The sequence below is a fragment of the Hippoglossus stenolepis genome, chromosome 14, assembly GCF_022539355.2.
Source record: "Hippoglossus stenolepis isolate QCI-W04-F060 chromosome 14, HSTE1.2, whole genome shotgun sequence".
NCBI lineage: Eukaryota > Metazoa > Chordata > Actinopteri > Pleuronectiformes > Pleuronectidae > Hippoglossus > Hippoglossus stenolepis.
The window spans coordinates 15335185-15352202 of NC_061496.1; the positions used below are offsets into that span (position 1 = coordinate 15335185).

A 17018-nucleotide genomic window follows, 5' to 3' on the forward strand; every position below is an offset into this window, starting at 1 on the left:
TCAAAACCTCAGAATAATTGAAATACGCGTAGATATTCTACAAAAGAAATATTATTTGTAATGTTTCAGTAGACTCTGACAAATTTTACATTATTTTTGGAATACTGTTATTTCCCTGCTGGGCAGGCTGAGTCTTACTCCGTACCAGCTGGTGGCGGTAGTGAGCCTCTTGTGTTGTAATTCGTTCAGTGTCGAAGATCAAGGAAGAAGAGCGTTGGTGTTCTGGCAGCTATGACAACGAAGTTTGAAAGTTGTCCGAATGGCTTCTCTGAAGAAGAAGAAGAAGAAGTTTTCCTCCTCTAAAGTTCACCAGAAGTCTCTGAAGTGTGAAGTTCATCTGGACATTCACACAGTGAGTCTCAACCTGGACCTGCTACTACTAGCAAGCTAACATCCTCGTAGCTAACGTCTATTTATCTGTGTTTATTAACCGTAGTTATGGGTTAAAATGTTGTAGATACTAACTAGTAACTAGCTAACAACTGATTTAGTTCAAAGAATGACGTCATCGATGCTATAATTCGCCTTTACAGATAATGATGACGACACGAGGAAGTAAAAGCAGAAGTAAGATCTTAGCTTAACTATTTAACATCTGCTGTTGACCGTTAATCCACAAAACGACATGTTCCTCATTGTTTGGATTCCTCGTGTTTAATGTTTTTATTGTACACGTGTATGTAAATGGTTTATTTTATGTGGTTAAATTCTTACTTTCTCACTTCAACCACTGAATAGGCACCAGACATATTGAGCCAGGAAGTTAAAATCTATGCAAAGCGTTTAAAATTATGGCGACTTAGATTTTAGACACAACATTTTCTGCAATCAGTGTCTTTAGATAAGTCATAAGTTGATCTGGTTTTATTACCACTTTGTGAAAGTTATTCAAGTTGAAGTTGAAGCTTTTTTTATCCCATTGATTTTACCTTCCTCTTCAGTAGCAGTCAGCTGATCGAATACACACGTGTGGCTCTTACATTTTAAACGTTAAAGCATCATATGCATGTTATTATGTTGTCTTTATGTCTTTCGTGTTATTTGTGATATTTTATGTGTGTTATTTTAAAACCTAACCAAGGGCTGTGCAATAAAACAATATCAATAATTATTGCCATATCATTTTCATTAATTGCAATCTAACTAAGGTTAAATGAATATGATGCTAATACATTGTGTAAGTAGATACAACACATAGTTGATCTGCCTCAGAAGTGTTTGTCATTCTCTGCTCATAAGGAAGAGTTTAAAACCACAACCTTCACCCAGCAGCAAAAATCAGTCAAAAATTGACATTTATCCTGATAAATATCAATATCGACTGTCAGTCATATCCCCCATCCCTTGGTTAAACTGTTCACTTAATTTGTGCTTGTTTTTCATAAATTAGATATATTTTGTCATTAAAGAAAACCTAGAGAGCGATAAACAACGGAATGTGTTGCTGTTTACAGGTCACATGTCCAGGAGTGCTTCTGTCGAGAAAGAACAAGGTCTACCTGAGTGTGTGTATCATGGGCCAGTACAGGAAGACTCCCTGTTTGCCTCCTGTCTTCCCTGTACTCTTTCACCACAAAATGGTGTTTGTCAAGGTGAGAACAATAACATTTCACTCAGAAATAGGGTTGGGACACAAAATATAGGACTCCTGTCTCTCTGTGGCGTCTTTGTTCAGATTTGGTTCATTGACTTGTGGTATATTTCGTACAATGTCAAAAAGAAATGCATATTATATCTCATCTTCATGTTAAAACCCTTCTGGGATATTAACATCTGTTCATATTATCTGCAGTGGATTAAGCACAAAATAAATCTCCTTGCCAGTGTTTTTCTTTCTCTTTTTTCTGTTTGAATCCTTATGCTTATGTTTGTGCTGTTTGTTGCTTACTTGCATTCACTCCAGGCTCGAGGCTCGCAGCTTTCAGTCATAATTGCTCATCTCTTTTTGAGTAGTGAGAAGCTAATCAAGCAACTGAGCAGAGTTTTGCTCTAAGTCTGAAGATGTAAATCAGCAGCCCTCCAGCATGAACGCTCCTGCCCTAACTCCTGATAGGAGAGGCCTTCTCCTCCTCGGGGAGAGTGGCAGAGTAAGACACCGGGCAGTCTGTCTCGTGTTGTTATAACTATTGATCTGTCTGCACTCTGTCTGTTTCACCAGACTTTCCCCGGCGTTGTTGACCCTGCTGATGTAGCTGAACTCCTCGAAGGTAAACGGCCCACTGGGATCTGCTTCCTCGTCTCTTAGTCCTGAATCCTCTGCTATGCAAGCTTATAGGCTATTAGCTGTGAGGCTGATCATTAGCTCACAGTCAATTTGCTCTTTTCTTCCTCTTAGCTGACACAACATCTTTTGAGCTGATTCAGTTGGTGCCTCCAGGTACGTTTTGTGATGATGCAGGTTTAAGTCTCCACTGTATCCAGTCATTACGCTGCAAAACAGGATTTCTAACTTGGTTTGTGCCCCTGTTTACTGTCTGTTTGTGTGCCTCTTTAGGGGGTGAGATCCTCGCCACAATGGAGGAAAGCAGCAGAGATTTCTTGTTCCCTGGTCCCAGACTGAGCTCAGGAGAACGAGCGGCAGAGAGAGAAATACTGATGAAGAGGTCCTCATTCTTTCCTGTAAGCTGTTTTCCATCTATTCCTTTAGTTTCTTTCTTAATTCTCCTAACACCCAGGTCTATATTCATAAAAAAATGAATTACACTTATATATTCTACAGAGTCAAGTTAGGACAATAACTCTTTCTGTTGATTGTGAGCATTAAGCAAGATTTATCAAGTGACTTACTCCTTTTTACAGTAAAACAATACCTCTCACAAAATGGTTCACATGCATGCTCAGAGAAGGAATAGCCTGTCACAGATATGGATTTCCCATACATCTGCTGTGCTTTGGTTTCTTTAAAAGTGGTTGATTCTGCGAAAACACATACAATTTGAATTTTATAGAGATTAAATTTAGTTTGTGTTAAACCCTTAATATCCCCAGTGGTAATTAGCATATGAAAAATATAACACTCAAGAGGAAACTGGCTGAAACTAAATTCTGTTCTGTTCCGATTCGCCTGTTGGTAGATGAGGTACGTCAGAGAAGTCGTATAATAAGGAGAATTTAGTTCCACGTTGACTATTGCAGAAAATGAAGATGCATGGAAAGTGACTGCAAACAAAATCAATTCCAGATTTATTCTTGTTGTTTGCCCCTATGATAAATGCAAAAAAGAAAAGGGATAAAGTGTGTAACATCCGTCAAATGCAAATATGTGCCGTTGCCTATTACTATTCTCAATTACGCTGCCTCAGCTAACAGATTATTCATCATGATAAATGATATTTTGCACAATTGCATTGAAAAGTGACTTGTGTTTGTCTCTAATTCTATACTGCAGTAATGTACAAGCTGGTCTAGTCTTAACCAACTTAAAATTTAAAAATGTAATGAATAACTCATAATCTTAAAATTGCAGAGGAGTAAAAGTGAAGGATTTTGACTTTCTCCCCCCACTTCAGTCCAAAAAATATACTGGATGAATGTGGGCACAAGTGTAACACATGTCATTTAGGCCCGCTAATGGACCAGAACTACAGTTTCATTACAGGGCGAGGGTATTTTTGTCAGTCGTTGCGTTTGTAATTCTCATGTCAAAGCAAACCCACATTGCGCTCACCATGTGAACTTGCCTGAGTGGAAATATTACACATGTCTTTCACAGACCCGAGAAGATTGTTGCCTTCTCTAAGTGAGTCTCCTTCTAATCTCAGAGGCTCATACATATGTGCACATGACAGGCAGGTACGCTACCAAGATAACTAATTCAAAAGCACTGTCTCATCCCGGACAAAGTGAGGTTATTTATTCAGACGAGATGGCATTTTCCTTGTACATCTGTCATCTGTCTTTGCAAAAAAAACAAAGTAAGAACCTCCTCTCTTTTCAATCACCTCAACTCTTATATCATCTCTTCTCCTCGCTACTTTGTCTCCCTCTTTTATTGCTCCATCTCTCTGTGGCTGCGGGTTACTTTTCTATCCTCCAGTAACCGGCATATTTAAATGTCTTTAAACACCATTCCCCTCTCTGCTGCTTTTATGTGTTTGTGTTTGAAGGCCTACATAGCAATTTAGATGTCTCTCTCTCTGAATGCCATATTATTTAAACATCACTGGAGCCTGTCACTGTTCGGCAATTTGTTTGTTTTTTTCAAGCCATGCGTAGATTGAAGTGTTGTGGTTGTAAATTGGTGCAGCAAACAAGCTCTTTTATCTGTCCCTTTGTCTTCATCTCACTGTTCAAGGTGTTGTGCTTGGTCCTTTTGTCTCTCTCCCTCTAGGGAATCTCCCTCAAAGTGGAGTTCACAACGACATCAGTCGTAGAGGAGAGTGATGGGAGAGAAGGCTGGCCGGCCTCGCCTGTATGTATATTATTTCATCACACACACACACACACACATGGTATAGTTTTTTACATTTGTTGGTGCTTTTGTTGTTGATGTGTAAAATGCTCTGGAACAAGTCTCTCTAAATGTTGTTGTGTGTTTGTGGCCTTTCAGAATAGCTTTGTCAAAACATAAACGGTTAAAAGTCAACAAATTGCTCCTCATAAGTCGAGCGATCGTCGCACCAGACAGTTCAAAGTGTCTGAAGTTAGAACACATCGCAGCTGCATACTCTCATCTCATCTCTATGTAAGTGTTGACCTCAGTTACAACACTGGCGACTCATCTCCAGTGGCCTCTAATGAGTGGTATCGCTCACCATCAGATTTGTTTGTTTTCACCATACATACCCACCTTCTCTTGTTGCCATGGCTACTGCATCTATCTATCCATACTGGCAGTGTTTCAAGGGTATCCGTTCTCTCCTTGCGAATGTAATTACACGGCGGCAGATCTGTGTTGCTGATAGCGAGACTTCTCTCACATCTGCGACTAGCTCGGAGTTGACATCCTTTTTTTGTCACAGAACCAGTCAGTCAGCATCTTACATTTACTATTACAGACATGTTTCTCCTCCACTGTGTCCTAGAGTTAGGTTGATTTCCACATGTTCTACTTAGGTCCAGTTTAGGAGCTTAAATCGGTTTGATTACAAGTGAACTGGCTGAACTGACATTTGTCATTCTGGTGGGTTCGGTCAAATTAAAAAGTAACCTACATCCGCAACCTGTGAGATCAGATATGAGCAGAGGAAGGGGGAGGATGTGCATGGCAACCACTGGGTCTGTTTGTGTTCATGTGTTGTTTGGGGGTGAGGATGAGAGGAGACATGGCAGACTCAGGGTTGCGCCCGGAAGTCTGAACCAAGGGTCAGGTTTTTATTACATTTGAGGCGGTTGTAGTTCACATTGCAATTTTGTGAGCGCTCTAGGGAATTCTGCCTGACACACCTCCATCCTGTCCTCATCACCTGCATGTGCTGCGTCTCCTGATATCTGACGTTGATTGGTTCATAGACAGGCGTCTCCGATAATAACTTTAAGAGATTTACTTCATTGTGATTCTTTCTCTCTGTCTGTCAGCTTCCCATCCACTGCCATCCATTCAACACAGAGCTGATACACTTAATTGACTTATTTAATTATCAATTAGCACAAAGCTTTTTACTAAATGTCTAATGGACATTTTTGGAGCAAAATTGCCAAACATTCTCTCTGTGCTCTTTGGCTTTTTGTTTCACATTTATCGACTTTCTATCACTTATGATGATGAAATTTAATATTTTTGTTTGTACAGACCATTGCTGAATCCTTAGATTGCAGACAAAAGCTCCAGAGGTGGGCTGAAAAGAGACTCTTTATTTTTTAAAAGCAGGATGAATAAAAGTCTTTCACAAGCAATCCTCTTAGTACCACATGATCCATCACACAGTGGTTGGCATGTTGCACCAAAAACACCGCCGTGCATTTCCCAGGCTAAGCTATTTGTTTAAATGGGATGTCATTCACAGCAAAGAAGATTGTCAGAGTGTTCTCCTGGCCCCTCGGGGGATGTCTGGATCAGAGCACCGCTGTGGCTGTCAGACAGTAGAATTTCTCCATTTTCTCTTTCCTAATGGCTCCTCAGCGTAGGCATTTCCCTGACTGTCAGCCCCCCAGCTGACAAACCATGTTTTAATAGATTTAGACGGATAGCAACTTCCAAAAAACTCCCCCAAAAAACTGAAACTGTAGTTGTGAATATACACCCAGTTCTTTGGCAGTGCAGTTTTTACCCAGTGTCTTCTCCTTCTCCTTCTCTGTCTACTTAAGTTGCTAGTTTTTAATCCCAAAGTTATTTTTATTAATAATCCACAACCAAAGCTTTGTTCTTAATACCAAAAGCAGCTAATCACATCAGAGCTGCTTCTTCCACTCAGGAACAGTGACAGTCAGTGTTTGTCCACAGTGGAGAGGAGAGGAACTGAAGCAAGTGTGAGATGGTGGAGGATGAGTGGAGCGAAGGGCATACTTGTCCTAATTCCATTAAATCAGACCACTCTCAAATGGCAACATTAATGAGGATTTATTCATAATTTGGTTTCTCTTAGAAATAGTTTTAATGTTGTGTGATTCCCCAATTAGCATTTCGATTATCTCTTTTTACAGCCAGGTAATGCCTCTTTATAATATTAGACTGGAGATGGCCATCAAATGCAATTAACATTTTATCTTAATGTATTTATCCCCGGCTGGCATTACCCACAGGAAGAGGGATATTGCATCGGAGAATGATGTTAGTGGCCATTAGAGTTATTGAAGTAATTCTGCAGAGGTTGTCTCCATGGAAGTGGCGACGGTGAGAGCTGTTGTTGTTGTAACACTTAAGCCGAATGATTAGCTAATGGTTTAATGGTTTCGTCCAGAGAGAACAAGTGTGTGTCGAAAGTGAAAGCAGCTGCCTTAATGGCTAAAAGGCCTGGTGCTTCAGTGGAGGAATGACACTGTGGTCTGCAGAGAAATCTGAACTGCTGAGACAAATGTGTGTGTGTCACCTCGAAGTGGGGACCTGAGAGAGTAGCTTGACATGTTAGAACAGCACATAAACATTTCTCTCTCATACTGTGTCCCTGCCTCCCCAGAACTGCTGTCTTTCTCCCGTGAAGCCATCTTTAACCCTGGCCAGACAAAGCTCGGAGAAGAAGTCTTCACCGTCCAGGAATTTCTCCAGGACGGATGATGGGGACCATGTCTCTTCGAGAGATGGAAAAGAAAAGCTAAATATTGAGGCGAACATTCCAAACTCTGCACCGCCATCATCATCCAGACATCATCCCCTTCCTTCTTCACCCCCGTCTGGCCACAGTCACCAGAAACAGAAGAAGGAAAGAAAACAAGCTTCTGTCGACTGTGGCTACCAGCAGCCCACAGTTTCCTCAAGGACTCGAGCCCTGTCCCCTTACACTCATCGCAAGATGTGCCAGCTCTCGGAGGACGCCAGGCAGAGGCTCAGCCACCTCCAGCTGGGGCCTCACCACTTCAGGAGGGAGACTGAGAGCCAGCCGCCCTTTTTGGTTAGTAACATCAAATACAACGATCAGCTAACATGAAAACTGGTAAATGCTTTCCATATTGTGGCTGATCTGTGTATATCTCTTACCTGTTTTTAAAAGAGTTCATTCTGATCCATCACTGTTGTGATTTAAAACTTAATTCTATTTATTTAGAGTTTTATTTATTTTCCATGGCTTCGGGGCCTGACCAAGCCAAAAATACACCAATCTGCCACCACAGTAAAAAACAGTTGCCTGTTGCAGGTGATTTATGTGTACGCATCCAAACTGAAGGATAGGGATAAAATAAGTGTTATGAGTCTGTATTTAATACCAGTAATACACATGTTCAGTAATCAGGGGTTATAACGTTAATGGGATCCTGAATTGATGCAGCTCAAACCTCAGCGGGAGCTTCCCAAAATTTGACTTAATCTAGCGGGCAGATTAAGTGGAGGGCATAATAAGAGCAGTGTTAATCTTTTTACCTGAGCTGTTAATGCATTTTGACGTCATGAAAATGTTTCAGACCTGTAATACGGTCTGTTATCCTCACTCAGGGGCTGGAGTGTTCTTTAATAGCACAGAACCGGTGATTAGGCTGGTACACAGTTATTTGTTAACACTTGAATTATGACCGTATAATTGTTATGAGAGATTTGCATACAAAAGGGATCTTCTGATCACACAGCCTTGGGGAATAATATACAATCGATGGAAAAGAACAACACAGCCTCTAGTCCTCTACTCCTCCCTCCCTCTGTTCCCCACTGAATCCCCCACGTCCTCATTTACATCAAATCTAATCCTGAGGTATGAATATCAAAATCCACTGGCATGCTGTTATTAAAGGGAATGATTAGGGACAGAGTTGTTTGTTTTTGTCACACACATGAATGGAAATTCACTTCAATACAACTGGCGTTTTTATTAAAGAGAGGAGCATGCTTTTCCTGCTCTGCTTTTCCTGGGGGAATCTCCTGTCGACAATTAACCCCTGGTAATTGTGAGTCAAGCTGCAATTAACAAATAGATACCTAATGAAGTAGCTTAGCCCCATGGTGAATGCATTATCAGTGCACATTGCAGAAGCTCAACTCCTGGTTGGTGTGTAGAGGGAAGCACATTCCTGAAGATAACCTGAGCAATGTTGTTTGAGGTTCTGTACTGAAGGTGATTACTCTGTGAACATCTTTTTTTTTTTATTTATGCCTGATTGTAATCTTGGTGAAATGCTTTGGGGCTGAGACAAACTAATATGTTTGCTGTTGGTGATTTATTTCATTCATTACAGAAGACAAAACATATCTGTTTTTCCTGTTTAGTTTCAGACAAGTTACACTGTTAGTTTTTTCTGTTTAACAGCCAGTTATTTTTCTCTCGTGTTTTTACGCCAGGTCTCTCATTGCTGTAGTGACTCGGTGATGGTGACTCCATCCTCCTCTCCACACAGTGACAGCTTGCATCGACGCTCTCCTTGCTTCTCAGTTAATCAAACAGGTACTGTAGAACCAAATACATACACCCAATGCCACGCTATATGTTTTACTCAATTATGGTAAATGGTCTGTATTTATATAGTGTTTTTTTAGTCTTGATGACCAAGTGTGGAGGGAAGGTTCAAACCTCCAGGAGTCCTAAAGCTACTGTGATTTTCATACAACTCTAACTTATCTTTGTCTTTGCAGATTCTTCCCTCCTGGGCAGTTACAGACCAAGAAAAGCCAGAGTAAGTCTAATCGTTACACTTTAGACAAACAGTCAGCAACTTTCTCAGTGCAACAGCACATCAGTAGCAAAGTGTTTAAATGTTGTGTACTGAAGTTTACTTGGTTATCATGACAAAATTGTCTCTTTACTTTACTTTACTCTTTACAAATCTTTTACACACACTACAAAGTGGACTTATTTACACAACTGACTCTGTTTTATTATGTTTTTTAGTGCTGTGTTGTTTAAACAGTTAAAACGATACTCTCATGTCATCCTAACACACGTTTCATAAAAATCTAAAATGTTCCTGCTTCTACTGGAAATATCATTAATTTCCTTGATATTATGTTTACATTTTTGTGCAAAAGTTATTTCCTTGATTTAAAAGAAATCTTTTCTTGACTTTTACCTAAACCCTGTTGCCCTGTGGCCTCTCCCAGGTGAAGTCAGGATCTGTGAGGGTGCAGTTGTCTCCAGAGACACAGTCCAGACATGAAGCCAAAAACTCTGTGATAGATTCTGATCCTGCTCAATCTGCCCTGGCTACGCCAATTTCCAGACGTCGTCTGGATTTCAGCAACAATTCCATCAGAGAAAGGTAAAAACATCTCCCTCAACCTGACCCTGAAAATGAGCGTTCATCATCGTCGGATCTTTACTTCCTACACCAGGAGTTAGGGACCTTTTTAAGGTTCCTTTTAAAGGGGACATAGCATGCCCATTTTACCACAAGTTGATATGGTTCCTTGGGGTCTTAATGAAATGTCTGTAACATACTTTGGTCAAAATACCACAAGGATCATATAAAACAACACACCTTTTACCCTGTATAAAACAGCCCTCCACAGAGTGACCTGTTTTGAGTGCCTGTTCCTTTAAATGCTAATGAGCCAGCTCCCCCTCCCCCTCTCCCCCATGATTTTAAACGATATAAATTACATATTTTATATGATATAAATTATCAAATATGCATCCCATACTTTGTATTCCCTTGTTGTCCTGGAGTTTTAATTTTCCCAATCACATAATTAAATGTCCCCTCTGCCCATCCACTACAAGCACACAAGCAGACAGACAGAGAGAAAGAAAGAGAGGTGGGGGGCTATGAAGACCATCATTTACCCCGAACCCCGACATTCCACGGGTACAACAACAAGCGGAGAAAGCAGAATCGCGGGCTGACCTTATATATACAGTCTATGGGGCTGACCAGGCGGAGAAATGCACGTCCCGTGTGAACAGCCAGGCGGCTGCTTGCGGCAGGCGGCTGCGCTGCCTCGCAGCGGCACTTCATCCGGTGTACGGCGTAACTACTGTAACCGGCGTAATACTGTAACCCGGCGAACTACTGTAACCCGGCGGAACTACTGTAACCCGGCGTACAGTAGAGCTGAACACTGCGGAAGTCTTCCACACAGCTGGCAGTGTGGAAGACCGCTGCGAGCAGCGCAGCGCCGTTCTCAGCCGCGCAGCCTGGCTGTTCACACGGGGCAGCATCTCTCCGCTGGTCAGCCCCATAGACTGTATATATAAGGTCAGCCCGCGATTCTGCTTTCTCCGCTTGTTGTTGTACCCGTTGAATGTCGGGGTTCGAGTACTGTAGCGCTGAACACTGCGGAAGTCTTCCACACTGCTGCTGTGTGGCGCTGACACAAATTCCAGCTCACGCACGGGAGAGCGGTCGCTCCCGAGCAGCTGCTGCAGCCTCCCAGTCCCAACGATCCAGACAAATGCCACATGTGAGTGAATCGTGGGCTGACCAGCGGAGAAATGCTCGTCCGTGTGAACAGCCCAGCTGCGTGCTTGGGAACGGCGCTGCGCTGCCTCGCAGCCTCCGGTGTAAACCCGGAAGTAACGAGTGTGGGGGAGACTTCCAGTTCCTTGTTACGACACAATACCCAGGAAGCGCAATCAATTCGCTCAAGCATGACGTTTCTGACTTAGAGGAACTATAACAAAACGCGGCAGTGTTTTTCCCCAGAGTTTTGGGTTGGTAGACATGCCAGATACCCACATTAACGTGTAGAAGCACTAACAAAGTGGAATTTGCATGCTATGTCCCCTTTAATTATCATAACATCCCTTGTGCAGTTGAATTATTTAAGACATATATCACACTAACCCCACTCTCTTTTGGCATCTGTCTGCTGTCAGATGGTAGTGATGATGACACAAAAAGATCTTGCTTGAGGATTCACCTTTGGGAGTGGCACATGTTGCTTGCAAGACAGTAATCCTTCTGCATATCAAACTCTGCAGTCATCCCTCACACAAAAAATGATAGTTATGCAGTGTTTGCTCAACCTGTTTTTATATCTTGTGCTGTATCAATAATCTCCTCTGCGTAAAGACAAACTGACACTTTAGAACAATATAACTTTGGTTCTAGCAGCTCTGCAGCAGCAACAAGGGTCATTCTTAGCTATTAGCTTGTTCACTACAAAACTTCCGTGTACAACATAGTCTCTGTCAGAATGTGGTCTTGTAAAAGGAGCTTGTTGGGCATAAAAATGCATCCAACTCATCCAGTTTAGTTTCCAGCTGTAACGACCTCGAGATTGGTCTTTTGTGGTCTTAATGTTATTTCCTGTAAGTGAAGAATTTTTGGGAGATGAGCAAGTTGCTTTTTTCGTATTTTTGAAAAGTCTTTCAATCAGAATCCTTCAACAAACCTTTGGGAGTTGGGGAACTCTCCGGGGTGATTAGTTTGAAGGGCAAAGGGTTCCCCACCCTGTGTTAGGTTAGTACGGCTGCCTGCATCACAAGCCTATGTTTCAGTTGATGTTCTTACACAGTAAGAAGAAGAGAGACAGCAGCAGTTTTTGCATGTTTTTAAAAAAAACTTTGTACTCTCTTCTTAAAAGTAAAGGGCTCTACCTTCAGATGTACATGTGTGCAGCACTCCCCACATCACCTCTGAGCTCTGAGTTTGGCTTCTCTAGCCACAAAACCAGCAGATTTTCTTCACACTCACGTCTGAGGAAAAAACATAATCCTCTTTTTTGTTGGTGTTTGCCCGAATTTATCCTGATCCATCTGTGCAAATCATCTGTGTTTGCTTAAAGGATCTTAAAAGCAGAAGAGACACCTGTATGAGTTTCCAATTACTGTGTACAGCAAATATATGGCAATCCCCCCAGACATTAGTCATACACTGCCGCCGCTTTGTGTGTGTGCGTGTGTGCACTCATACACGTCCAATCTTTAATTTTGATCACATTCGACAGGCAGGATGAATTCCCCTCCACCTCTTAAATTACAGAAGCTGATGTCTTGTCATGTTTGTTCATTACTGAGAGAAGAGGCAGAGAGAAAAGAAAACAAAGAGGAAAATGGTATTGATTTGTGTTTCAGCTTGAGCCTGATGCATTTGACCCGATGCATGCTTTAATACATCCAGAGAGACCTTGTCATCGATCATGGCAGCAGTGAGTTGAACACACCGATGGGACCGATGTTCCATTTGTTTGTTTATTTGCTTCTGCTCTCCTTTCCCCCGTCCCTTCAGCTCAGTCCATAAGTAAACATTAAAATCAATAAGCAATCTTAAATTGCAAAGTAAATTGTAGGAAATGAATGATACTTTTCTCTCAATTGAAAACGCGACAGGAGTTGCAGGGTGGGAGATTAGAGCGGGCCTCTGTAGATTCCCTCCGACAGGGCGAGGGGCACGTCTTGCCACGAGTCTCTGATGTATAAAGAAAATGACAGATGCCAGTGGCAACGTTTGCCCCCTAAGCCCCAAAGTCTCAGTCTATTCATGTCTCTGGATGATTTGTCCTTGATGACTTTCTGAAGCAGGTAGTGAGTTTATGTGATTACACATGAAAAGCTCCTGTTGTCACACTGCGAGTCTGGACAAGACACCAGGCCGTCAGTCAGCCATCACCCCGCCACTCCCCACAAATAGACAGAAGTGAACAGTAATACATTGCAGTATCGCCTCTCATCCATATCTGTCTGTCAGTGCAATCTGTCATCTCACCACTGCCCGTGGCCAACTTCCACACACATTTATATCGTATTGATGAAACATGTTTATGCCTCCAGATCAGTTGGTTCTGTCATTTGAGAAATTACTTGTTTTGCACAAAGGGTTGAATGTAGAGGAGACCAAGTCTAAATAAACGTTTACATGAGGGAAACATTGTTGTTTATTTTAAACTACTCTGAAAAGGTGTTGACCACAGCACACAGTTACACCTTTGGATCCCCTTACTGTGATTTATGTTAGGTTACAGCACAGACTAGTGGGCAAAAGTAATATTGAATTGAGGTCCCTACTTGAACTATTAGTCTGTACGTAATAATAGTGATGGTGCCACCTACTGGCAACAGGAAGTAAGCTTTGTTTTACAACTATCATTCGATTTACATAACATTTTCAGTGTGATGTGCAAATGATAGCGTGGACCGTAATGAGCAATTAGCAGGCAAGGATCGACATCGCGTGACGGACGCAGGAAGTGAAGCATTTATCCTTGCCGCAATGCGCAAAACGCATGCAACGCGGAGACGTGCGCTTGGTCATCGATCGCTCTCTCCACTAACAGGCTTCAAAATGCCTGTGCTCGGGCCCGTTAGTGCTACATGGAAATGGAAATGGAAAAAAAATGGAAAAAAAGAAAACAACAAAAAAAACACTGTGAAGAGCCCTCAATTTCTATCATTTTTTATTATTTCCCTTTTTGGGCTTTTTCAGGGCCTAGACATGCTCAAATTCCGACCAAAGTTTGCAGGAAATTCAAAACCCCAAAAAGTAATTGTATACGTACAATTATATCTGTCCGTATTTTTTTTTTTTTCATCCGTCTGTCTGTCCATTTTTTTTTTTTTTGGGACGGACAGACGGACGGATTTTCGTCCGTCTGTCCATTTTTTTGCGGACAGATTTTTTTTTTTTTATTGTCATAATTTTTCTGTCCGTCCCAAAAAAAAAAAAAACGGACATAACTACATAACTGTACGTTACATTACGTTACTTTTCGTTACTTAGTTACTTTTCGTCACTTTACGTTACGTGACTTTGTTACTGTACGTTACGTTACTTTTCGTTACTTAGTTACTTTTTGTCACTTTACGTTACGTGACGTTACGTGACTTTGTTACTGTACGTTACGTTACGTGATGTTACGTAACTGTACGCTACGTTACGTTACTTTTCGTTACTTTTCATTACTTAGTTACTTTTCGTTACTTAGTTACTTTTCGTTACTTAGTTACTTTTCGGCACTTTACGTTACGTGACGTTACGTGACTTTGTTACTGTACATTACGTTACGTGACTTTACGTTACGTTACGTTACGTTACTGTACGTTACGTTACGTAACTTTACGTTACTGTACGTTACTTCACCTTACGTTAATGTACGTTATGTTACGTCACCTTACGTTACTTAGTTACGTTACGTTACTTTCCGTTACTTTTCTTTAGTTTTAGTTACTTTTCTTTAGTTTTTCGTCACTTTACGTAACTTTGTTACTTTACGTTACTTTACGTTACTTTTTTGGGGACGGACAGACGGACGGATTTTCGTCCGTTTGTCTGTCCGTATTTTTTTTTATTTTTTGGGACAGACGGACGGATTTTATATTTTTTATTGATTTTCGTCCGTCTGTCTGTCCGTATTTTTTTTTTTATTAAAAGAAAATAAATTTTAAAAAACGTCCGTCCGTCTGTCTGTTCATCATCTCAATATGAAGTTGATCTGACGGAACCCTGGGACAAGTTCGTCAAAATAAAAATGTGGACAATGTGGAAAATGGCCACTAAATCCAAAATGGCGGGCTTCCTGTTCGGTCTAAAAAAAAGGAGACTTTTTTGTTTGAAATGAAAAGACACATGGCCCTAATGATTTTGGTTCAGTAATGTGTCGTCTCTTGGTGTTTCTTAGGCTCCAGACCAGTCAGCCCAGTCCATCCCACTGGGAGGAGATCCACAGCCGAGTCCAGAGGATCCTGCAGACACACAGAACAACCTGGGACCACCGAGTGAAGTTTGACCTTTAACCTTCTGATCTTAAAGTAACCAAATAATTGGAAGTGACACTGCAAAGATTTCTTACTGTTGAAATGCACAGATCATGATCAGCTTTGGTCTGCACTAACCTGTTGATGCATACTAACACAAACACACTTTTTTAAGCTAAAGAATCATCACTCAATTCGATATTCATTTACATATCAAACCTCCGAGGCACCTGCTGAACAGTTTTTGTCATCATTACGCTTAGAAAACGAAGGTAATGTTCAAACGTGTGTAGCGGCTCCTCTTCCCTCCCACCCGTCAGCTGGGCTGTGTTTTAAGACAGGTGGAGGGGGGACATGGTGAATGTAAGCTGCAGCTGTTAGGAGCTCATCCCTCGAAACACAAAAGAGAAACAAAGAGGTAGCCAAGAGCCACCGTAGAGATTTAAGGGAGAGAGGAACAAAAATAGAATCCTTTTCCTACTGTAACATGTCAGAATGTCTCATGTGAAAAACTAGAATTACCACCCTGTTGTTGTGTCCCTCAAGCAACCAGTGAAGGGTCAGTCCCATCTGGTGTTCCCAACATATTGCATTCACAGTAATATACTGTATACACTGTGACATTGACCTTTGACCCCTGACATCAGTTAATCCGTGAATCTAAGTGAACATTTGTGCCAAATTTGAAAGGATTCTCTCAAGGCATTCTTAAGATAACATGTTCAAAAGGCAAAAAAGGGTTTGTAAGGTCACTGTGACCTTTGACCTGCGACAGTGAGTCTGACTGAACTTTTGTACCAAATTCAAAGAAATTTCCTCAAGGTGTTGTAGAGATAAAGTGTTCTGTCGCCGGTGCAGAGGCATAAAATCCCATGTGACGGTATTAAACAAAGGAGCTTGCATCTATTATTACTGTTAGATAAATTAAGTGCAGCTGTGTTATTAGATATTTATTTTATATTAAGTAAAGGAAATATTTTATATTTTATGTTACAAATGGTGATTACACTGAATGATCTGGTTTTCTTCAATGCAATGCGTACATTTAACTAAATGTGCAAAGGATCTGATTAATGATCTAACTCCACCCATGTGTATTCCCCATATTGATGAATACCTCAGTCAGCAGGTGTCAGATTGTGCTGCTCACTTCAAAAGACGGCACGTTACAGAAACTTCCACTACTGTAAAATACGCTGCAGAATCTGACAGTCAATAAAGTTTTTTTTTCTGTGAATCCTCAACACAGCAGAAAATGATGTGACTGATACAGATTCTTGGTCCTGTATGTATACATTTATCGCTCGGGCTCTACTGGGGATAGAAGTTTTTATACGATTATATTTATACTGCAGGTATTATTTATAAGTGTTTCTGGTACATCACCAAACTGCATTTGATTTTCAATTGAAATATTAATTTTGCATTTTCAAATGAAGGAAGCCTATTGTTAAGTTGAAAATTCATATAAAATCCTTTATTTGAAGTTTTTAATGTTTAATTATTGCTCTGCAGTTTAGGTTTACATTGAGTTTCAGTATTAATATTGTCAGTGTTTCTGAATATTAAAATGTGTGATAATTCAAATAGCTGCTTGAAGTTGATTGTGATTCTTAAGTCATGTTTCAATGTGTTGAACTAATTCAGTTCATCTTCTGCTCATTCTGCTTTGTTTATGTTGTGAAACAAAATCACTTATTGTATTTTACTTTGTTTCTCCCTCGTTGTGTATTTTTTGTTATTACAAAAACAGTCAATTAAAAGGTTGAATAATGTGACCTCCGCATTTGATGATAAACACCACAAGTTTGTTTTTGTCATAAATGTCTGTGATATTTTATTCTATGTGACAATCTGTGTTTTCAGAAT

At 40.9% G+C, this 17018-nt stretch overlaps 1 protein-coding gene across 2 annotated transcripts; it reads left to right on the forward strand.

Moving 5' to 3' along the window:
- The first annotated feature begins 196 nt into the window (after nucleotides 1–196).
- On the forward strand, nucleotides 197–16927 carry spata6 (spermatogenesis associated 6). Of its 2 annotated transcripts, XM_035176462.2 has the most exons (12): nucleotides 197–352; nucleotides 1455–1592; nucleotides 2159–2207; nucleotides 2336–2377; nucleotides 2495–2619; nucleotides 4331–4411; nucleotides 7056–7487; nucleotides 8864–8966; nucleotides 9155–9195; nucleotides 9620–9777; nucleotides 12534–12607; nucleotides 15074–15194. In XM_035176462.2, exons 1-11 carry the CDS (start codon nucleotides 260–262, stop codon nucleotides 12568–12570), a joined length of 1299 nt encoding a protein of 432 aa, XP_035032353.2. In that variant the 5' UTR covers nucleotides 197–259; the 3' UTR covers nucleotides 12571–12607; nucleotides 15074–15194. The 2 variants fall into 2 exon arrangements, with proteins under 2 accessions (XP_035032353.2, XP_035032352.2); XM_035176461.2 differs by lacking the exon at nucleotides 12534–12607 and having other exon boundaries at nucleotides 15074–16927.
- Nucleotides 16928–17018: the final 91 nt, after the last annotated feature.

Bases quoted from the DNA above. Each gene is read 5' to 3' on its own strand.
- spata6 (XM_035176461.2), top strand. From the start codon at position 260: ATGGCTTCTCTGAAGAAGAAGAAGAAGAAGTTTTCCTCCTCTAAAGTT. The intron at 7,488-8,863 runs GTTAGTAACATC...TTTTTACGCCAG, and splicing joins AGAGCCAGCCGCCCTTTTTG to GTCTCTCATTGCTGTAGTGA. The intron at 9,196-9,619 runs GTAAGTCTAATC...GGCCTCTCCCAG, and splicing joins ACAGACCAAGAAAAGCCAGA to GTGAAGTCAGGATCTGTGAG.